Source organism: Erythrolamprus reginae, chromosome 3 (assembly GCF_031021105.1).
Source record: "Erythrolamprus reginae isolate rEryReg1 chromosome 3, rEryReg1.hap1, whole genome shotgun sequence".
Taxonomy (NCBI): domain Eukaryota; kingdom Metazoa; phylum Chordata; class Lepidosauria; order Squamata; family Dipsadidae; genus Erythrolamprus; species Erythrolamprus reginae.
The window spans coordinates 8,686,732-8,711,023 of record NC_091952.1 but is presented as its reverse complement, the minus strand read 5'-3'; the positions used below and the strand labels follow the sequence as shown (position 1 = coordinate 8,711,023).

The following is a 24,292-nucleotide window of genomic DNA, read 5'->3' as shown; positions in this document are numbered from 1 at the left end:
TTTCTTCACCCAGAGGGTCCTTGGTTTATGGAATTCATTTCCAGAAGAGGTCCAGCTGTCAGCCTTGATAGCTTCAAGGCAGGATGAGACAGATTCATGGATGCCAAGTGTATCGGTGGTTATTGAAATGGATGTCCATGTGCCACCTCTATGTTGGTTGGGGCAGGCAGGATTCCCTTGAGTACAATTTGTTGGGGGTCAAGGGAAAGGGAGGGTCTTGCCTTCTCTTTCTGCTCAAGATCCCCATGGACAATTGGTGGGTCACTGTGTGACACAGAATGCTGGACTCGATGGGCTTTGGCCTGATTCAGCATGGCTCTTCTTATGTTCTTAAATGTCAAGGATTAGCTCTGTCCAATGCGATATTCCTTTATGTTACCACATAAGGTAAAAGAAGGATGTAAGCATGTTAAACAGTAATGAATGCTAAGTCACAGGGTGTAAACTGCAACCTGATTGGGCCAGAGCATTATAAAATGCAAAGCAACCTTACATTGATGGTTGCCATACTTATAAATTCTAGCATCTTGTCAAGTCCTGCTCGTAGCTCTGTATATCCAGACATCAAAGCCCCTACATTGCCTTTTTTGATTAAACCCACATCCTTTCTTTCCCAGCAGGGGCTGATGGTATGATAATTTGTCGATCATTGTGATCTTCTCCTCTACCCCTTATACTCAGATGACTGTCTGTTGGGGTACAACTTCCCCCCCGGTCCTTGAAGGGCAGTTTAAGAGAAGGCTTCAAATTTCTCGTAGCTGGTGAAATTCTGGAGATGTTCTCTGATACTCTGGAAGTCCGGTCTTTGGTTGGGATCCAGGTTCCAGCATTTGCACATGATGGAGTACATGACAGGGGGGCACCTGGGCGGGCGGTGCATCTGGAAGCCGTTTTGAACCTTGGTGGAGACCTCCAAATTACTCATGCCTGTGGAGAGAAGAGAAAATGTAGCATTATTTATGTATTCTGCGAATGGCATGAAATACATGGATAGCAGTAAACGTAGTCCTGGCCGAGCCCAGAAGAGCCCTTCACTCCTCCACTCGAAACAGAATCCCCTATGAGACTAGACTTTCAATCCTGGGCCTAGAAAGTTTAGAACTAAGACGCCTTAAACAAGATCTAAGTATTGCCCACAAGATCATATGCTGCAACGTCCTGCCTGTCGGCGACTACTTCAGCTTCAACCACATCAACACAAGAGCACAAAACAGATTTAAACTTAATATTAACTGCTCCAAACTTGACTGTAAAAAATATGACTTCAGTAACCAAGTTGTCGAAGCGTGGAACTCATTACCGGACTCCATTGTGTCATCCCCAAACCCCCAACACTTTATACAAACAAAAAGCAGTCCAAATAAATTCAGAGACACTAACCCAAACTTGTAGTAATTATATATAAAAAATTGTTTGTTTATTATTTGGATTTATATGTTGCCCCTCTCCGCATCCTTGTCATAATCCAGAAAGAAACAACACAAGATAGGAACATCATGAGGGAAATTAAACCAAGGGTCTCCAACCTTGGCCACTTTTAACACTTGTGGCCATCAGCTCCCAGAATTCCTCAGCCAGCAAACTTGGATGAGGAATTCTGGGAACTGAAGGCCACAAGTCTGAAACCCCAGAATTAAATAGTACACAGAACACACAGAAGAAAAAAGGCGAGGGGGGGGAGGAAACTCCTCCTTTATACCCACAGCAACCAATCAGAGTAGAGGTTGCATCATGGGTGAGTCAGCACTGTCTGAGAGGTGAGAAACCATGGGCCTTTTTATGACCTGTGGACTTCAACTCCCAGAATTCTAATGGCTGGCTGTGGAATTCTGGTAGTTGAAGTTGAAAAGCTGCCAGTTGTTTGGCCAGATTTGACATTAATTACTAGTTGAGACCCACCCAGGGGCCTAGGATGTTATAATATATCCACTGCACTTTACAAACCGCTATTATTATTGTTGTTGTTGTTGTTGTTATAAGAACATAAGAACGTAAGAAGAGCTCTGCTGAATCAGGCCAAAGCCCATCGAGTCCAGCATTCTGTGTCACACAGTGGCCCACCAATTGTCCATGGGGATCTTGAGCAGAAAGAGAAGGCAAGACCCTCCCTTTCCCTCGATCCCCCCAACAAATGGTACCCAAGGGAATCCTGCCTGCCTCAACCAACATAGAGGCGGCACTTGGACATCCGTTTCAATAACCACCGATACACTTGGCATCCCTGAATCTGTCTAATCCTGCCTTGAAGCTGTCCAGGCTGACAGCTGTCACAACTTCTTCTGGAAGGGAATTCCATAAACCAAGGATCCTCTGGGTGAAGAAATATTTCCCTTGATTTATCCTCACTTTCTTAACTATGAGCTTTAGGGAGTGCCCCCTTGTCCTAGTATTGTGTGATAGAGAAAATAATTTTTCTCTATCCACCTTTTCTATCCCATGCATGATTTTATACACTTCGATCAAGTCACCCCTTAAACGCCGTCTTTCAAGGCTGAAGAGACCAAGGCGTTGCAACTTGGTATCATAACGGAGGGGCTCCATTTCCTTGATCATTCTTGTTACCCTTTTTTGCACCTTTTCCAGTTCCATTATATCCTTCTTGAGGTGCGGTGACCAGAACTGTACACAGTACTCCAAGTGTGGTCTCACCATCAACAACAACATTGTTATTGTTGTTGTTGTTGTTGTTTTGTTATTATTATTATTATTATTATTATTAATATTATTTCTTTCCAATAAATACTCTGTTTTTTTAATCAATCCAAGTTTCTTTTGTTGTTTCTAACACTCTTGTCCCCATACCTGGATATGGGTTCTGCCCGCGAGTTATGATTTCATAAAGAAGGATGCCGAAGGACCACACGTCAGATTTGATGGAGTAGCATCCAGAGGAGAGGCCTTCCGGTGCGGTCCATTTGTAAGGAAAGCTGTGTGAGTAAGAGAGGTATACATCTTCCTGCAAAGACAGAAGCACACGGTCTTTGGAAAACTTGACATTTCTTGATACCAAAAACGGGTCTGTCCAGTCCGGAAAGCGTGTGTTGGATCACAATCCACACCATATATACAGTGGTACCTCTACCTAAGAATGCCTCTACTTACAAACTTTTCTAGATAAGAACCGAGTGTACAAGATTTTTTTGCCTCTTCTCAAGAACCATTTTCCACTTACAAAGCCGAGCCTCCAAAACTGTAACCGGAAAAGGCAGGGAGAAGCCTCCGTGAGGCCTCTCTAGGAATCTCCTGGGAGGAAACAGGGCCAGAAAAGGCAGGGAGAAGCCTCCATGAGGCCTCTCTAGGAATCTCCTGGGAGGAAACAGGGCCAGAAAAAGCAGGGAAAAGCCTCTGTGGGGCCTCTTTAGGAATCTAGCCGGGGTGGCGCAGCAGCTAGAGTGCTGTGCTGCAGGCCACTGAAGCTGACTGTAGATCTGTAGGTCAGCGGTTCAAATTTCATCACCGGCTCAAGGTGGACTCAGCCTTCTATTCTTCCGAGGCGGGTAAAATGAGGACCCGGATTGTGGCTGGCTCTGTTAAAAGTGCTATTGCTAACACATTGTAAGCCTCCCTGAGTCTAAGGAGAAGGGCAGCATAAAAATTGAATGAATGAATCTCCTGGGAGGAAACAGGGCCGGAAAAGGTGGGGGAAAGCCTCTGTGGGGCCTCTCCATGAGTCCTCTGGGTGGAAACAGGGCCTGCACCCTCCCTGTGGTTTCGCCAATAGCACACATTATTTGCTTTTACATTGATTCCTATGAGAAACATTGCTTCTTCTTACAAACTTTTCTACTTAAGAACCTGGTCATGGAACAAACTAAGTTCGTAAGTAGAGGTACCACTGTATATGGTTGGAGACTAGTATACATCTATTTCAAGCTATTCAGCTCTCATCAGCTAGCCATACCCTTACTGGCATTTGAACTTGGGCAACCTGTGGCTTAGAGGTTAAAGCTACTGCCTTATAAGCAGGTTCCTATCTATCTATCTATCTATCTATCTATCTATCTATCTATCTATCTATCTATCTGTCATCTACATCATTTATCATCTACCTCTCCCTCCCTGCCACCCTCTCTCCCTTATCTTTATTCTATTTTATTTTAATCTACTTCTATCGATGTTATCTATTTCCATTTTTCTAACCCTTTGGCTGGTTCATTGTAACGATAACCAGTTTGACTGGACACATTGATCCCGCAATTTGACCTTTCTGGATTAAATCCTGTTGTTTTGGATGTTTTTGAGTACCTCGATCAGCCTGGCCATCCCAAAATCTCCCACTTTGCAAATGTTGTTTTCTCCCACCAGGACGTTCCTGGCAGCCAAATCCCGATGGATGAAATTCTGTGATTCAAGGTATCTCATCCCCTCGGCCACCTGGGAAGCCATGCTGACTAGCACCACCATCTCCGTTTCTTTCCCCTCTGGACCTGGGAAGAAACGGACAGTGACATAGAAACATAGAAACATAGGAGATTGAGGGCAGAAAAAGACCTCATGGTCCATCTAGTCTGCCCTTATACTATTTCCTATATTTTATCTTAGGATGGATATATGTTCACTTACTGTGGATTTACCAACCATATCTGCTGGAAGTTTGTTCCAAGGATCTACTACTCTTTCAGTAAAATAATATTTTCTCACGTTGCTTCTGATCTTTCCCCCAACTAACCTCAGGTTGTGCCCCCATGTTCTTGTGTTCACTTTCCTATTAAAAACACTTCCCTCCTAAAACTTATTTATACTTTTATTTTATTTGAATATGTAAGGGAGGAGTGTCTGGTTTTGCTTTTCCTTTAGATTTTTAATGTATTTTTTCCTGTTTGAGCCATTTGTACCAATTTTCCCATATTTTGTAAAATTCAGATTAATCTTTTTCCTGCAGTTCCAAAGTCATTTTAGCCATTTTTGCACACTCGAGGACCTTGATTATAAAGCTTAGAATTGTAGGGGCTGTCTCTGTTTTCCAATTTTGTGAGTATAACAGTCTAGCTGCTGTTATAATATGAAGGATTAAGTATTTATCTTCATTTTTGAATTTCTGTTTGGCAATACCTAGGAGGAAAAGTTGTAATAAAATAATCATCATCATAATCATCATCATCATCATCATCATCATCATAATAATAATGTTGTATGGACAGTTGGCGGAACAAAGCATTGCATGGCCAGTTCTTGGAGAAGATTGAAGGCAAAGTGGATAAAGAAAAGACCTGGTCATGGCTTACAAGTGGAACACTCAAAAAGGAGACAGAAGGACTAATACTGGCGGCACAAGAACAGGCCATTAGAACAAATGCTGTCAAAGCCAGAATTGAAAAATCAACAGACGATCCAAAGTGCAGACTCTGTAAAGAAACAGATGAAACAATCGATCACATACTCAGCTGCTACAAAAAGATCGCTCAGACTGACTACAAGCATAGACATGATGCTACCGGTATGGCATAGATGATCCACTGGAACTTGTGCCGGAACTACCATTTACCAGTGGCAAAGAACTGGTGGGATCATAAGCCTGAAAAAGTGGTAGAAAATGAGCAAGCAAAACTACTGTGGGACTTCCGACTTCAGACTGACTGGATTCTGAAGCATAACACACCAGACATTGTGATCGTGAAGAAAAAGAAAGTATGGATCATTGACATCGCAATCCCAGGAGACAGCAGAATTGAGGAGAAGCAGCTAGAGAAATTAGTGAAATACGAAGATCTAAAAATCGAGCTGCAACGACTCTGGCATAAGCCAGTGAAAGTGGTCCCAGTGGTACTCGGCACGCTGGGAGTAGTGCCAAAGGATCTCAGCGGACATTTGAAAACCATCGGAATTGACAAAATCCCCATCTGTCAATTGCAAAAGGCCGCTTTACTGGGATCGGCAAACATAATTCGCCGCTACATCACATAGTCATAGGTACTTGGGAAGCGCCCGACTGGTGATGAAATACGGAATCCCGCATAGTGATATTGTTTGCTGTGTTGTATTGGCATAATAATAATAATAATAATAATAATAATAATAATAATAATAATAATAATAATAATAATAATAATTTATTAGATTTGTATGGCGCCCCTCTCCGAAGACTCGAAGTTGTAGTGAACGTTTATCAGCATGGGGCTTTAATTGCACAGTCAGCCTCCATCTTGAATTTTTTCAACATCCTTTTCCCCATGTAAAAAAACTCCAAACTTTGAAATTTTTTGGGCTGGTGTTGGTGGTATCTGCAATGCAAGTTCCAGCAACGCCCAACATACTGCCTAGCATTCTTCAGGAAAGGAGTTTCCAAACATTTTCAAGCCATCTTTTAAAAAGCAAACAACCACCCCAAATTCCTGATCAAAGGCGGCTCTTGGCTGACAGGAAATTTGCTCTGTTTGAGGGATTTGTTTTTAATCCTTAACCTTAACCCAGAACTTCACTCAATTATCACAGAATCTTTGGGAACTCCCCATTCAGACGATTAGCGATTCCTCACCCTCCATGACCTCATTTTATTGCTGAGAATGCTATTAAAGTCCTCAGGCAATAAATAAAATCGACCAAAGGGCAGGGGGGGGGGGCTGTAGCCTTTCCTTGTTTTTGGAGAATGGCTCAGACTCAGATTCCTTAACATGGGGATTGTGCTACTAATCTATTTTACAGCACCTGTAGAACTGCAAAAAAGCAATATTTAAACTATGAGAATAACAGAAATACTTGTGTTCAGAGGCTGGACAAAGAGATGCTGAGATTTCGGGGAAGAGATTAACAGAGTTGCAACGCCTTGGTCTCTTCAGCCTTGAAAGACGGCGTTGAAGAGGTGACTTGATCGAAGTGTATAAAATCCTACATGGGATAGAAAAGATGGATGGAGAAAAATTCTTTTCTCTATCACACAATACCAGGACGAGGGGGCACTCCCTAAAGCTCATAGGTAAGACAGTGAGGACGAATAAAGGGAAATATTTCTTCACCCAGAGGGTCGTTGGTTTATGGAATTCACTGCCAGAAGAGGTCGTGACAGCTGTCAGCCTTGATAGCTTCAAGGCAGGATTAGACAGATTCATGGATGCCAAGTGTATTCATGATGGTTATTGAAACGGATGTCCAAGTGCCGCCTCTATGTTGGTTGAGGCAGGCAGGATTTCCTTGGGAACCATTTGTTGGGGGTCAAGGGAAAGGGAGGGTTTTGCCTTCAAGATCCCCATATATTGAAATTCTTGGTTTAGACAACTTACAACTCTGTCGTCTCCGTTCTGACTTAATTATAGTTCATAAAATCATATACCAAAATGTCCTGCCTGTTAACGACTACTTGACCTTCAACCGCAACAACACACGAGCACGAAATTGATTTAAACTAAATGGCATCCGCTCCAAACTTGACTGCAAAAAAATACGACTTCAGCAACAGAGTACGGTAATCCACGCCTGGAATGCACTACCGGATTCTGTGGTTTCTACTCCTAACCCCAAAACTTTTAACCTTAGGCGATCTACAATTGACCTCTTCCCATTTCTAAGAGGTCTGTAAGGGGCGTGCATAAGCGCACCACTGTGCCTACCGTCCCTGTCCTATTGTCTTCTTTTGTTACTTTTTATCAATACTTTTTTTTATTTTTTATAAAGTTTTTATTACATATATACACATTTACACAAATAAAATAAATGGTATAAATCATGAGTTGAAACAATGCCAAATTAACACATACTAACAAACAGACAAACAAACAAAAAATAGAATAATTCTAATAATATGATTAATTACTTATTTAAGTACACTAAACAATAATGACAATAACAATTAACATATAACATAAGATATAATATTTATACTTAAATTCCCTTGAGGGGGTAAGTTATAAATCATCATATAGTTTTAAATTATCTTCTGGTGAAGTATATCATAATATCAGTATCTACCATTTTCTCTTTTAGGTTGTCCATATTTTTTTAATCATTTTTATTTTCTTAATCGCCTTCATTCATTCATATTTAATTTATTTAAATTCATACAAATCTTCCCTAAAAAATTACTGTATATAGATCTTTTGTGATTTGTCATATCAAATAAAAAGGATATAACGTATTATTATTGTTGTATTTCAATTTAAGTTTTTGTTTCTTCTCTTAAACCAATTATAGAAGTACTTCCAAGTTTTATAATGGTCGGATTCTTCTTTGTTTTTTAATTTGAGTGTTAATGCATCTGATTCTGCACAATCTAGAATTTTTTTTAATATCAAATCGTCATCTGGAGGTTTGGGTTGTTTCCATTGTTGGCCAATTGCCATCCTAGTTGCAATCAATATGTGTACAGTGGTACCTCGAGATACGAGTTTAATTCGTTCCGGACCTGGGCTCTTAAGTCGAGCAGCTCTTATCTCGAACGACTTTTCCCCATAGGAATTAATGTAAATAATTTTAATTGGTTCCAGCCCTCAAAAAACTCACAAAGTTAGTCTAAATTATGCAGAAAGACATGTTTTTAATGAAGAAATGTACATGTACATATAAATGAATAATGAAGTTTCTTTCACTTAACTTGTAAACTTTCTTAAACTTTTAAATTTACATATGTTCAACTTCTCTGCCACCCAATCCTGTAGGACAGAGGTCCCCAACCCTTTTTGCACCAGGGACCGGCTTTAAGCGATCAAGAGAGGAATGGGTGAATGAATGGACGGAGGGTGGGAAGGAAGGAAGGAAGGAGGGAAGGGACAGGAACAGAGGAAGGAAGCAAGGAAACTTATGAAAGGGGAGAGTAAGAGAGGAATGAGTGAAGGGAGGGAGGGAGGGAAGAAGGTGGGAAGGAGAAAGAAAAGAAGAAATAGAGGAAGGGAAGGTAAAAGAGAGAAAGAAAAAGAGCAAGAAAGAAAGAAAGAAAGAAAGAAAGAAAGAAAGAAAGAAAGAAAGAAAGGGGGAAGGGACAGGAACAGAGGAAGGAAGCAAGGAAACTTATGAAAGGGGAGAGTAAGAGAGGAATGAGTGAAAGGAGGGAGGGAGGGAAGAAGGTGGGAAGGAGAAAGAAAAGAAGAAATAGAGGAAGGGAAGGTAAAAGAGAGAAAGAAAAAGAGCAAGAAAGAAAGCTGCAAGCACCCCCCCGAGCCCCCCAGGCCGGCTGCAACCTTTTAAAACACGCGCGCCGCTTCGCAGCTGTCTCCTGAAGCCGAACGCAGAAGTTAGCGTTTGGCTTCAGGAGACAGCTCCTTGGCGCTTGTATCTCGAATTTGGGCTTGTAAGTAGAACAAAAATATCTCTCCCCTCCCAGCTCTTATCTCGAGTTGCTCTTAAGTAGAGCAGCTCTTATGTCGGGGTTCCACTGTATTAATAAATAATATTTATTTTTATCTATTTTTTGGTCTACGATCCCAAGGAGGAACGCTTCGGGTCTTCTATTTATCTTAATTTGTAATATTTATTTTATCCATTTTTGTATTTAATCAGTGGTTTTTTGCTTCTGCGCATGCACAGAAGCAAGGAAAAAAAATTGCCGAAATTTCACATGTGTGCATGTTCCCTCACAAGATTTTGCTTCCCATGCATGCGCAGAAGCAAAAACACACTGGGACGTGCATGCGCGCATGCAGGAAGAGTAAAGCTGCGTGCCCAGAGTACCAGTAGCAGCGAGAATGGAAATCCGCCCCTGGACTGGATGGTGGGGAATGGAATTCTTCCGTCAGAGCTTTGCTGGCTGAGGATTTCTGGGAGTTGAAGTCCACAAGTCTTAAAGTTGCCAAGGTTTGAGCGAATGGGGTGGAACCAAGAAAAAGACCACGTTCTTACCTCTCAGGAATGCGAGCAGGTTCCCTTTGCTCATGATTTCGGTGATGATGTAGACCGGATCACCAGCCGAGCAGATGGCATAGAGGGAGAGAATGTTTTTGTGCTTCAACAACCTCAGGGCCTCAATCTCATTTTTGAAGGTGTCCTGGCACATCAGATCGGCTAGGATGGGAAGGAAAACAAAGGTAAATTGCTCCCTCGGGATACAACTCAACTCCTAACTACTTTCTGGGCATACAGGAAGTACTTGACTTATGACCCCAATTGAAGCCTGTTGTAACTTCAAATGGCCGCTAAGTAAGTGTTTGTAAATCGAGGACTGCCTATATTAAAAAAGGGATGCATTATTATTATTATTATTATTATTATTATTATTATTATTATTGTTTATTGGATTTGTATGCCGCCCCTCTCGGCAGACTCGGGGCGGCTAACAACATGAAAAGCTCCAATGGATGGATTCTGTTTATCTAAGTTAATTAAAATTCTTCTATTTGTCTGCCGTAAAAAAGTTAATTAGACACTCTTCTGTTTAGTTAGCAATCACACCTTGTTTTTTTTAAAAAATATATATTATTTTTTCTTTATTGAAGAAAGGACATCACAATATTTTTGTGTCTCCATGTACAAATCACAAAGGAGAAATTTGAGCATGAGGAATATAAAAACAAGTACAAATATATAGGTTTTGCATTGAACCTCTATCCCAATAAGTAGTTAGTGACTTAATTGGAATAGAAAGGAGAGAACAGTACAAAACATTAATGAAATAAAAAATAAAAAGTAAAGAAGAAGAGTTAAAGAAGAGAAGAGGAAAGAGAAAAAGAAAAGAGAAAGAAAAAAGAAAGGAAAAGAAAAGGAAACACCTTGATATGATTTGTCTGTATACCATGTGCCATATATTAACCATTTAGCATGGTAACTAAATTAGTAAAGTTAATCTTTTATACTTGGATACACAAGAAAATCGTTATGAAAAATATAACAATTTACAAACAAATATAACTACAGCTCGACTTTCACCTCTCTGTAACACCTTGATGGCCACCTTCACTTTCTCTTTCCAAAGTCCCTCGTAGACGTCTCCAAAAAAGCCAGAGTCCAACTTCCGGATCAGACGGAATTCATCTTTGGGTCTCTCCCAATCGTCCCAGTGGGGCATGGCCTTTGGCTCCGGCTTGGGTCAAAAATAAAGTCCAAATGGGATTAGTATTAGTTCTCCTCAAGATTTAGGGTTTGTACTATTGGGGGAGAGTTTTGTGAATGTGGAAGTTAACCCCAACAACTAGTCACAGTTCACAACTATACTTAATTGAAGTCTTCAATGAAAAACACTTCAGCAGGCTTTCTTGTAAAAATATATTTTAGTTTTCTTCTTAGCAAAATGTTTCTCTAAATAAACCATCACAATACTATCATACACTACTATTACACCCATCACTGCAACCACCCACAAACCACAAACCATAAGCACTAAACCATCAAATCACAAACCACTAACTCACAAAACCACTATAGCAAACCACCCAGCACAAACCATACCCATGCAAGGGTGTTGCTCCTTATATATAGGTTACAGCTAATCAGGTTGCAGCACAATTAGCAAGCCCACAATTACATAGTGATTATGGCTTACATCAGCCTTCCCTACTCTACTCTACTCTACTCTACTCTACTCTACTCTACTCTACTCTATTGCCATGAATCATAAACTACCTTAAGTCTGTGTTATATTAATAGAACAGAACAGAATAGAATAGAATAATAATGCAACACAGACCATTATCTTGCATTGTGATATTATCTTGAGAAATAAACTTATTTCTGACATGTACCATTTGCAAACTTTTGTTCTTCCAATTACAGGTAGGTCCTTGACTTACGGCCATTCGTTTCGTGCCCGTTTGAAGGGAGAACAGCGCTGAAAAAAAGGAGTCTTAAAATTGCCAAACCACAAGGCATTCTGTGCCCAGCCCTCTCTCACCTTGTAGCAGGGAGCCAGAAGCTTCAAGCCATGAGTAAGAACCTTCTCCTTGTAACACGTCACCAAGGTGAGCAGATCGGGAAACGTCCTCGTCCCATTCATGTAGAACCTCCCGTCGCTGTTCCTCAAGATCTTGTAGTGCCTGGTCAGGTGGCCATCGCGGACTGTCGGATTCCGGAAAGCAAATTTAGTTATAAAATTTGGGAAACGTTTAATGAATGGATGGAAACTAAAAATAATTAAAATGAAATGATTATTTTGGAAGTGATGTACAAGCACTGGATATTAGATGGTAGAAACCCAGATGATGAATAAAGAAATGGTGGTAGTATTGCATAATAATGTAACACAGACTTAATGGTATTTATGATTTATGTGAATAGAATAGAATAGAACAGAATTCTAATCTATACTATTCTACTCTACTCTACGCTATTCTATTCCCATAAATCATAAAGTACCTTAAGTCTGTGTTATATTAATAGAACAGAACGGAACAGAATAGAATAGAATAGAACAGAACAGAATTCTAATCTATTCTACTCTACTCTACTCTATTCTATTCCCATAAATCATAAACTACTTTAAGTCTGTGTTATATTAATAGAACAGAACAGAACAGAATAGAATAATAATGCAACACAGACTTGGTAGTTTATGATCTATGTTATTTTAAATAGATACATTTCATTCCTATTTGTTAAATAGTTTAATTGTTGGAGTGAATAAATTGTTTTTTCTAAATTAGAAAATTTTATATATAAAAATTGTTAAGCACAGAAATGTTGTTTTTGGAATATTATAGTTTAAATACTTATTGTTAATCAGCTCAAATGACGGAGGGGTGATGTTATGATTGTTTAAATGGAAAAAGAAAGATAAGATAATCCCTTAAGTGTTTAAAATTATATATATGGATGTTGTGTTGGGTTCATGTATGTTTTATGTTAAGGTGGAGAAAAATAAATAAAAAATTATACCCAGGAAAGCAAATGTAAAACAAAGCAGGGAAACACTATTATGGGGTCAGGGGATTCACAAAACCCCCATCTCTTTAAAGGGGGAGATAATGATGGATTGCTGGAAGGCTGCATTGCAGAGAATAGCAAATGAGGTGATTTGCAGAATTATTTCTGTCAGCGAAGCAGTGGAAGTAATGTGCCGGTGCCTGGAGGCTGTTGGGGTTTGGATGGGTGTCAACAAGTTCAAACTCAACCCAGACAAGACGGAGTGGCTGTGGGTCTTGCCTCCCAAGGACAATTCCATCTGTCCATCCATTACCCTGGGGGAGGGAATTATTGACCCCCTCAGATAGGGTTCACAACTTGGGCGTCCTCCTCGATCCACAGCTAACATTGGAACACCATCTTTCAGCGTTTGTCCAGGTTCGCCTGGTGCACCAGTTGCGGCCCTATTTGGACAGGGAGTCATTGCTCACAGTCGCTCATGCCCTCATCACCTCGAGGTTCGACTACTGCAACGCTCTCTACATGGGGCTACCTTTGAAAAGTGTTCAGAAACTTCAGATCATGCAGAATGCTGCCGCGAGAGCCATCGTGGGGCTTCCCAGATTCGCCCACGTTTCACCAACACTCCGTGGCTTGCACTTGCTGCGGATCAGTTTCCGGTCACAATTCAAAGTGTTGGTAATGACCTTTAAAGCCCTACATGGCATTGGACCAGAATACCTCTGGAACTGCCTTCTACCGCACGAATCCCAGCGGCCGATAAGGTCCCACAGAGTTGGCCTTCTCCGGGTCCCGTTGACTAAACAATGCCGTTTGGCGGGCCCCTTCTCTGTGGCGGCTCTGGCCCTCTGGAATCAACTCCCCCCAGAGATTATAACTGCCCCCACCCTCCTTGTCTTTTGCAAATTACTTAAGACCACCTGTATTGCCAGGCATGGGGGAACTGAGACATCTCCCCCAGGCTTTTATATTTTATGTTTGGTATGTGTGTGCTGCATGGTTTTAAATGATGGGGTTTTACATGTTTTTAATATTAGATTTGTTTCATTGTAATATTGTTTTATTATTGTTGTGAGCTGCCCCGAGTCTTTGAAGAGGGGCGGCATACAATTATTATTATTATTATTATTATTATTATTATTATTATTATTATTATTTTGCTTTGATGGTGACGCATCCTGTTTGCAATGGAGGGGGGAGAGAAAATTGGGTTCTTGGCAGGGTTTGGGCAATCTTCTAGCCAAGGATCCGCAGGATTCAGCGAACCCCCGAATGCCACCCCTGGCTGGCCCTGCTCATCCTGCCCCTCCCCTCCATGCGGCCTGTTCATCGTTCCAGGTAAGCCGTGTGGAGGGTCTGTGAGGGCAAAAAATGGGCCTATCAGAGGTTCCAGAAGTCTGGAAATGGGTCTGTTTCCGGCCTCCCGAGGGCCTCTGGACCCTGGGGGAAGCAGTTTTCACCTTCCTGGGGCTTTGAAGAAAACCTCCGGAGCCTGGGGAGGGTGAAAAATAATCTTCCTGGAAGTTCCAGAAGTTATTTATTTTTTATTATTATTTATTAGATTTGTATGCCGCCCCTCTCCACAGACTCGGGGCGGTTTACAGCAATGATAAAAACAATATATAATGACAAATCTAATAGTTAGACTCTAAAATAACAATAATACATTTAAAAAGTCTAAAAAACACGAAACCCCAATACAGTAGTACCTCTAGATACGAGCTGCTCTACATGCGAGTATTTCAAAATACGAGCCACGAGGGGAGAGACATTTCTGTTCTAGTTCCGAGCTCAAATTCGGGATACGAGCCGAGCGTCCACTAGGTGGCGCAAGAATCCTTGCTTTTGGTTATCTCGTAGGGGAAAAACAACTTGTTCCAGATACGAGTTGCCTCGAGATACAATCTCCCTTATGGAACGAATTATGCTCGTATCTATGGGTACTACTGTATATAAAAAACAGACATACAGTCATATCATACACAGAAAACTACATAGCATAGTTCCCTCTAAGCTGAGCAGTGAGCAATCGCTCACTTAAAAATCATCATCAACTCAGAGTTTTCCAAACCTGCCCAGAAGCCGAGAGGGAAATTTTATTATTATTTCTTTGCCGCCCAGTCCCGAAGGGACTGCCGCTCAGACACTATACTTTTCTGCCCACCCCAAAAAAAATTTAGAGAGAACACTGCTACATAGTCCAGAAATATGCCTGTTTCTGGCCTCTGTAGGGCCTCCGGACCCTGGAGGAATCAGTTTTCACCCCCCTGGAGGCTTCAGGAAAGCCTCTGGAGCCTGGGGAGGGTGAAAAATGGGCCTCCTGGAAGTTCCATCTAACTGGGAATTGAGCACATGGCAACATCTATCCAGCCTTGACTGGTTGTAAATGAAACTAAGCCAGGTGAGAGCTGGCTACTATTTGGATAGTGAGGAAATCTTCTAGGCAGGTTTGCAAAATCAAAAGATGATCTTGGAAGAAAGGGATGACAAAACCACCCCAATCCTATTGTCCAAGAAAACAAGGGCGTGTGCACGAAATCATCCCATGCCTTTGTTTACCCTTTGGGAACTTGGCAAGGAGACTCAGGAATTCCTGCTGGAAAGGTTTCCAATTCTTGATCAGTTTGAATTGCCTTGCAGAATAGGAATGGAAAGAAAAAAGGAAGGAAGGAAGGAAGGAAGGAAGGAAGGAAGGAAGGAAGGAAGGAAGGAAGAAAGAAAGAACATTTTGGCTGGAAAGATAGAAAGAAAGAGAGGGAGGGAAGGAGGGAGGGAGGGAGAAAGAGAAGGAGAGTGGAGGGAGAAAGAAAGATCTTCATGAGGAAGGAAGGAAAAGAAAGAAAATAAAAAGAAAAAAAGAAAAAGAAAAAAGAAGGAAGGAAGGAAGGAAGGAAGGAAGGAAGGAAGGAAGGAAGGAAGGAAGGAAGGAAGGAAGGAAGGTTATAATGAGAGTGCGGGACGGTCTCAGGCAAGTCCTGTCTTAACACTTGGCCATCACTGGTGCCCCCAACATGTGTCCTGCCTGCCATGGCCACACCCATCCCAACCAGTAATGGGTTGCTAACCGGTATGTGATACACTGCGTGCCAGTAGCGAAAATGGGTGATCAACGGGCGAGAGAGTATGAGAGGATATGTGCGATATTTTGGTGATTTTTTGCTTCCGCGCATATCCGGAAGTTAAAAAACCACCAAAAACTCACACATTGTGCATCCTCTCCCAAGATTTCACCTCCTGCTCATGCACAGAAGCCAAATCTCGCTTGGATGCTGATCACCCAGAGGTGCACACGTATTGCACCGGTAGCAGGGGTAAGTAGGAACCCCCGCCTGATCCTGACCACACCCATCCCGGTCACGCCCATCCTGACCACACCCATCCTGACCACACCCATCCTGGACACGCCCATCCCGACCACACCTATCCTGGACACACCCATCCTGGACACACCCATCCTGGTCACGCCCATCCTGGACACGCCCATCCTGACCACACCCATCCTGGACACACCCATCCTGGTCATACCCATCCTGACCACACCCATCCTGGACACGCCCATCCTGGACACACCCATCCTGGACACGCCCATCCTGGACACGCTCATCCACTGGCCCTCCGAGGTCAAACGTAACCCTGATGTGGCCCTCAATGAAATTGAACTTGACAGCCCTGCTCTAAACAAACAGTTCTATGTCAAAAACCACCCGTGACGAATTCAGGAAAGAACTTGAGAATCCTTTGCAGGCGTCTTTTGCAGGACAAAGCCTGGGGTGGGCAGCAGGCAGGACGTGGTGGAACACAGTTCCACCAATGAAAATGAAGATGTGTGCGCAGCTCCAGCTGATAGGTGGCTGTCACTTCCTGGATTATTGGTCTCAGCTCAGCTCTCCTTTTTTTCTCTGCTGGTGCTGCTGCGTCTGCGCTCCTTGCTTTTTTCCTCTTTCCTCCTTCCTGGCCTCGGACGAGCTTCCCTCTCTCCTGACCAGCTCCCCTCCATCCTCACATGGCCACCTCCCACCTGAGGTGCAAGCACAAGGCCTGGGTGGAAGCAATGCTGGCAGCATTTATGCTTCTGGCAGCACCCGTTTGCTTAGCTACCCACCCTGAGGCGGGGGGGGCGACCCAGGAAGGAGAGCGCAGGAAATGCGAAGCAAATTGTCACCCCAGCAAGCGACACTGGTAAGGTTGTAAGTCGAGGACTTAACAGTTCACTTGAACAATGATGATCGCCACTCCCACCTGATCACATGGCCGGCAAGACACTCCTAACCAGTCACATGACCATTAAGCCACACCCACAAAATAAGCCACACCCACAGTGTGGCAATAAAAAATTTGGCTGCCCATTACTGCACAAAGCCTTACCTGAAAGTACAAAATCTGCTCCAGTTTTCTCACTGATACGAACCAGGAAAGCACCAGATTTATTCTTTTCCGACATCAGCCGAATAACTGCTTCCGAGCGGGAGATTTGCCCAAAGAACCATCTTGTGGGGGGGTGGGATGGTAGAAAAAAAAAAAGAAGAAATAGCCAATTGACCCACGTCCACAATCTTTTTCACAACAATAGTGGGAGATGAGCAGGAGATGATGGGCTGGAAAACCCTGTATTCCTGATTCTTCTACATTTTCTTTCTTTTTAAAAAAAATAAAATGTTTATATAAACGTTTATTGATTAAAATCAAACATAAACATTGTATTTACAGATCTGAGTATAAATTCAAAATAAGCAGCATAACCAAAAACAAAAATATCCCCAAAGCATACTAAATGATAAATACAAAAAAATAACATAATTCAAAACAAGAGAGAAATCCCCATTCTCTCTTAGCTATCTTGTTCTTACTTATATCTTTCTATATTTTCTGCAGTTTTTCATATTGTTTAGCATAATTACATTCTTATTTTTGTGTATTATGCTTCTATCTCCTTAATAATAAATTATTACTATTAAATAATGTATACTAGAAACATAGAAGACTGACGGCAGAAAAAGACCTCCTGGTCCATCTAGTCTGCCCTTATACTACTTCCTGTATTTTATCTTAGAGTGAATATATGTTTATCCCAGGCATGTTTAAATTCAGTTACTGTGGATTTACCAACCACATCTGCTGGAAGTTTGTTCCAAGCATCTACTACTCTTTCAGTAAAATCATATTTTCTCATGTTGCTTTTGATCTTTCCCCCAACTAACTTCAGATTGTGTCCCCTTGTTCTTGTGTTCACTTTCCTATTAAAAACACTTCCCTCCTGGACCTTATTTAACCCTTTAACATATTTAAATGTTTCGATCCTGTCCCCCCCTTTTCCTTCTGTCCTCCAGACTATACAGATTGAGTTCATGAAGTCTTTCCTAATACATTTTATGCTTCAAACCTTCCACTATTCTTGTAGCCCGTCTTTGGACCCGTTCAATTTTGTCAATATCTTTTTGTAGGTGAGGTCTCCAGAACTGAACACAGTATTCCAAATGGGGTCTCACCAGCGCTCTATATAAGGGGATCACAATCTCCCTCTTCCTGCTTGTTATACCTATAATTAATTAATACATTAATACCTTCCACCTTTATATATCTTCTACAGTTTCTATGACATCATCGCTGTGTCTGCAGTCTCCACTTCTACATAGCTTGGCTGACTGGCTTGAGCCGTCTGTAGGCTGGTTGTGGGGCTGATGGGAAAAACTGGGAAAACTGGTGTGCTTGGGGAATGTTTGGAAAAAGAGTGGAATTGGAACTTTTGTCCTTTCCATGAAAGATTGTCCGGGGAAAGATGTTGGTTATCCTCAGGAATTGGAAGACGATTCTCAAGATAATGAGTGTTTGTGTGAAATTTCTAGTGCTTTTCAACCCTGGCCACTTTAAGATGCCTGGACTTCAATTCCCAGAATTCCCCAGCCAGCCATGCTAGCCAGCGAATTCTGGGAGTTGAAGTCCAGACATCTTAAATGTGCTAAAGTCGAAAAGCTCTGCTCTAGCCCCACCCCCACCTGTCAGTGATGTGTGGACTTCAACTCCCAGAATTCCCCAACCAGCCATACTGTCTGAGGAATTCTGGGAGTTGAAGTCCAGAGATCTTCAAGTTGTAAGATTGATAAACTCTGTTCTGACCTCTCTGAATGCCCCTATTCCCTGTCAATCAGTAATGGGCCGCTACCAAAATGATTGGGATTGCCGTTCCGGTAGTGAAAATGGCGATATGTACGCATCTGTGCATCCCCGATGCATGCACGAGCATCTCTACATGGGGCTACCTTTGAAAAGTGTTCGGAAACTTCAGATCGTGCAGAACACGGCCACGAGAGCCATCGTGGGGCTTCCTAGATTCGCCCACGTTTCTGCAACACTCCGTGGCTTGCATTGGCTGCCGATCAGTTTCCGGTCACAATTCAAAGTGTTGGTTATGACCTTTAAAGCCCTGCGTGGCATTGGACCAGAGTACCTCCGGAACCGCCTGCTACCGCACGAATCCCAGCGGCCGATAAGGTCCCACAGAGTTGGCCTTCTCTGGGTCCCGTCGACCAAACAATGTCATTTGGCGGGCCCCAGGGGAAGAGTCTTCTCTGTGGCAGCCACGGCCCTCTGGAATCAACTCCCTCCGGAGATTAGAACTGCCCCCACTCTCCTTGTCTTCCGTAAATTACTCAAGACCCATCTATACCGCCAGGCATGGGGAAGTTGAGACACCTTTCCCCCAGGCTTTTTTTAATATATTTATGTTTGGGTATGTATATGCTGTTTGCTTTTTTAAATATGATAGGGTTTTATGTGCTTTTTAATATTAGATTTGTTTTTGCTGGAATATTGTTTTTATTATTGTGAGCCGCCCCGAGTCTTCGGAGAGGGGCGGCATACAAATCTAATAAATTGAATTGAATTGAATCCCTGCATGAGATTTGGCTTCTGTGCATGCAAAGCAAGCAAAATCTCGCATGAGGATACTGGGACGCGTGGGATTTCGCCGATTCTCAGCCTTTTTTGCTTCCGCGTATGCATGGAAGCAAACAAATCGCCGAAAATCGAGCATCCTCGTGCAAAATTCCGCTTCTGCGCACATGGGCAGCCCCTCACTGCTGTCAATGATGTGTGGACTTCAACTCCCAGAATTCTCCAGCCCTCTGGGTGCCCATTTCCCTGCCAGTAGTGACTCAAGCAGTCTGAAACGACACCTGGACCAAAGCAATCCTTTCTTCAGCCAATATTTACTTGCATGGAACTGCTTCAAGGCCCCAACAGCAATGGCACTGAGATTTATATGCCGCCTCACAGCATATCTCATAGCATTCTCTGGGTAGTTAATGTCAACATATTGACCCCAACCAATCTGGTTCCTCATTTTAATGGCCTCGGAAGGATGGAAGGCTGTCAATCTTGAGCCGTCAGGATCGTACTGCTGGCAGTGGGCAGAGTTTGCCTACAATACTACAGTCCAGCCACTCTGCCGCAATGGCAATAGAATAGAATAGATATAAGAATAGAATAGAATGGAATGGAATAGAATAGAATAGAGAATGGAATAGAATAGAATAGAATAGATATAAGAATAGATATAAGAATAGAATAGAATAGAATAGAAAATTTGGAATAGACTAGTCTAGTCTAGTCTAGAATAGAATAGAATAGAATAGAATAGAATAGAATGGAATGGAGTAGAGTAGAGAAGAATAGAACAGAAAAGAACAGAATAGAATAGAAAATATGGAATAGACTAGAATAGAATAGAATGGAATGGAATAGAATGGAATGGAATGGAATGGAATGGAGTAGAGTAGAGTAGAGAAGAACAGAATAGAATAGAATAGAATAGAATAGAAAATATGGAATAGACTAGAATAGAATAGAATAGAATAGAATGGAATGGAATGGAATGGAATGGAGTAGAGTAGAGAAGAATAGAACAGAACAGAACAGAATAGAAAATATGGAATAGAATAGAATAGAATGGAATGGAATGGAATGGAGTAGAGTAGAGTAGAGTAGAGAAGAACAGAATAGAATAGAATAGAATGGAATGGAATGGAGTAGAGTAGAGTAGAGTAGAGAAGAATAGAACAGAACAAAACAGAACAGAATAGAATAGAAAATATGGAATAGACTAGAATAGAATAGAATAGAATAGAATGGAATGGAATGGAATGGAGTAGAGTAGAGTAGAGTAGAGAAGAACAGAATAGAATGGAATGGAATGGAATGGAGTACAGTAGAGTAGAGTAGAGAAGAACAGAATAGAATAGAATAGAATGGAATGGAGTAGAGTAGAGTAGAGAAGAACAGAATAGAATAGAATGGAATGGAATGGAGTAGAGTAGAGTAGAGAAGAACAGAATAGAATAGAATAGAATAGAATAGAATAGAATGGAATGGAATGGAATGGAATGGAATGGAGTAGAGTAGAGTAGAGTAGAGAAGAACAGAATAGAATAGAATAGAATGGAATGGAATGGAATGGAGTAGAGTAGAGAAGAACAGAATAGAATAGAATAGAATGGAATGGAATGGAATGGAGTAGAGTAGAGTAGAGTAGAGAAGAACAGAATAGAATAGAATGGAATGGAATGGAATGGAATGGAATGGAGTAGAGTAGAGTAGAGTAGAGTAGAGAAGAATAGAACAGAACAAAACAGAACAGAATAGAATAGAAAATATGGAATAGACTAGAATAGAATAGAATAGAATAGAATGGAATGGAATGGAGTAGAGTAGAGTAGAGTAGAGAAGAATAGAATAGAATAGAATAGAATGGAATGGAATGGAATGGAGTAGAGTAGAGTAGAGTAGAGAAGAACAGAATAGAATAGAATAGAATGGAATGGAGTAGAGTAGAGTAGAGTAGAGAAGAACAGAATAGAATAGAATGGAATGGAATGGAGTAGAGTAGAGTAGAGTAGAGTAGAGTAGAGAAGAACAGAACAGAACAGAATAGAATAGAATAGAATAGAATAGAATAGAATGGAATGGAATGGAATGGAGTAGAGTAGAGTAGAGTAGAGAAGAACAGAATAGAATAGAATAGAATAGAATGGAATGGAATGGAATGGAATGGAGTAGAGTAGAGAAGAACAGAATAGAATAGAATAGAATAGAATGGAATGGAATGGAGTAGAGTAGAGTAGAGAAGAACAGAATAGAATAGAATAGAATGGAATGGAATGGAATGGAGTAGAGTAGAGTAGAGTAGAGAAGAACAGAATAGAATAGAATAGAATAGAATGGAATGTAATGGAATGGAGTAGAGTAGAGTAGAGAAGAACAGAATAGAATAGAATAAAATGGAATGGAATGGAATGGAATGGAGTAGAGTAGAGTAGAGTAGAGAAGAATAGAACAGAACAGAATAGAATAGAAAATATGGAATGGAGTAGAGTAGAGTAGAGTAGAGAAGAACAGAATTGAATAGAATAGAAAATATGGAATAGACTAGAATAGAATAGAATGGAATTGAATGTAGACTAGAACAGCATCGCATCATCGCACTGCATAGACTTATATACCACTTCACAGTGCTTCACAAGTATTTTAAGTGTAATTGCTCTACATGGGGCTACCCTTGAAGAGTGTTTGGCGTCTGCAGGTAGTCTAGAATGCAGTCGTGTGAGCTATCATGGCTGTACCTCGATACTCCCAAATAACACCAACACTTCGCACGCTGACCTGGCTGCCAATTAGTCTCTGGTCCCAATTCAAGGTTATTACCTATAAAGCCCTACATGGCTTAGGACCAGACTATTTACGGGACCGTCTCCTGCTACATGCCGCCCAGAGACCAATTAGATCCCACAGGGTTGGCCTCCTCCAGGTCCCGTCGACTAAGCAATGCAGGTAAGGGAGGGCCTTCTCTGTGGCTGCCCCGGACCTATGGAACCAACTACCTCCCCTATGTCCGCACTGCTCCCACCCTACTGGCCTTCTGAAGGCCATGAAGACCTGGCTCTGCCAGCAAGCCTGGGCACTGTGAATGTTAACATCTATTCACAGCCGAACTGTGATTGACTTGTATGTAAGTGTGTGTGATTGGATAGTTTGCTTGGGCTTTTCTTATGGGGTTTCTATTGTTTTATTATTCATTTGACTCTTTGTAACATTGTTTCACATTATGAGCTGCTAACAATCGGAATAAATACAACAACAGTAAAAACAGTTAAAATCTAATTTTAAAAAATCAATAATAATAATAATAATATAAAAAAACATACATACTTACAATCAGCCTAATTCCAGGCCTGCCAGAAAAGCCAGGTCTTAACGGCTTTCCGGAAGACCAGTAGGGTGGAGATAATGCAAATCTCTGCCGGCAGTTGGTTCCAAAGAGTCGGAGCCACCACAGAGAAGGCTCTTCCCCGAGATCCCGCAATTTATTATTGTATGTCGCCCTGAGTCCCACAGGATTGGGCGGCATAGAAGTCAAATAAATTAAATTTTACAGAGTCAGCCTATTACCCCCAATAATCTGGGTCCTCATTTTACAGACCACAGAAGGATGGAAGGCTGAGTCAACCATGAGCCAGTCAGGATCGAACTGTTGGCAATGGGCAGAGTTTGCCTGCAATGCTGCATTCTAACCACTGCAGTCAGCAAAGTTCCTTAAACTTCGCCGCCAAAAGCCACTGTATATTTTTTGCACCCAACCTGCTAGTACTTACGGCTCCGTCTCGACCGTTTCTTTCTTGGCAAGGTAGCTGTAGGGAACGTAGCCTTCTTCGCACCTTCCCCCCAGGGTGTCCACCTGCTTGGCCCAGCACCATTCCCCGGTCTTCTGAATCACTTGGAATAGGTCCCCTGCTTGGAAAGTCAACTCCGTTTCAGTTTGGGCTTGGAAATCCCACAAACTGGTGTATAGAGGGCAGCCAGCTCCCGTCACCAGGTCTGTCGCGCAAGCCATGGGGAGGACAGGATTGAAAAGGGGGAACGGATCAACCTCGGTTGGTCTCCTGTCTTCCCCAGCCGCAACTCCTGTTCATGCTAGCAAAGCTTTGCAGTCTTCCTGGAATGCAGCGCAGGGATTTCTCGTAAAGCCAGGGAGGCGTTCTCTGGAGCAGGTATATACTGTATACCCTACCAGCACAAGGTGTACAAACCGGAAAAGCAGGGAGGAAAGGAATGGGGGAAGCCCCTTTCTGCCTCCTACTGCTAAATGAACTTTCATGATTGCATGTCAGCCCAGCCCTTTCTGACTTGTACAATGGGCTTTAAAGTTGTTTGTTTGTTTGTTTTGTTTGTTTGTTTATTATTATTAATGGGATTTATATACCGCCCCTCTCTGAGCACTCTGGGCAGCTTACAACATGTAAAGGAACAAGATAGCATCCTAAATCCAATTAGTTTAAATTAATTAATCTAAAAATTTAAGATCATTTTTTTAAAAAACTCATTCCCAATCCACTAACTTACAATACATTCTTTTTTCTTTTATTAAAAATAAATTTTATTTAAATACATATAAACACACAATACATAAAACAAAACAACACATAAAAGAAAACAACTAACTTATAATATATTCATCGGCCAGGGGAATTGATTGATTGATTCATTCATTCATTCATTCGATTTTTATGCCGCCCTTCTCCTTAGA

General features: G+C 41.8%; 1 protein-coding gene across 1 annotated transcript; it reads right to left on the bottom strand.

Moving 5' to 3' along the window:
• Window positions 1-23,681, bottom strand: PTK6 (protein tyrosine kinase 6). Its single transcript, XM_070744460.1, has 8 exons — window positions 23,361-23,681; window positions 17,083-17,204; window positions 11,750-11,913; window positions 10,789-10,942; window positions 9,766-9,927; window positions 4,246-4,427; window positions 2,803-2,956; window positions 1-927 (listed from the first exon to the last, which is right to left on the bottom strand). Exons 1-8 carry the CDS (start codon window positions 23,597-23,599, stop codon window positions 731-733), a joined length of 1,374 nt encoding a protein of 457 aa, XP_070600561.1. The 5' UTR covers window positions 23,600-23,681; the 3' UTR covers window positions 1-730.
• Window positions 23,682-24,292: the final 611 nt, after the last annotated feature.

What these genes read in the sequence shown, in the direction of transcription:
- PTK6 (XM_070744460.1), bottom strand. Translation starts at nt 23,599, where the DNA reads ATGGCTTGCGCGACAGACCTGGTGACGGGAGCTGGCTGCCCTCTATAC. An exon ending in AGCAGATTTTGTACTTTCAG is followed by an intron (nt 11,914 to 17,082) that starts GTAAGGCTTTGT and finishes GGAATCCGACAG; the next exon opens with TCCGCGATGGCCACCTGACC. An exon ending in CATCAAGGTGTTACAGAGAG is followed by an intron (nt 9,928 to 10,788) that starts GTGAAAGTCGAG and finishes TTCCCATCCTAG; the next exon opens with CCGATCTGATGTGCCAGGAC.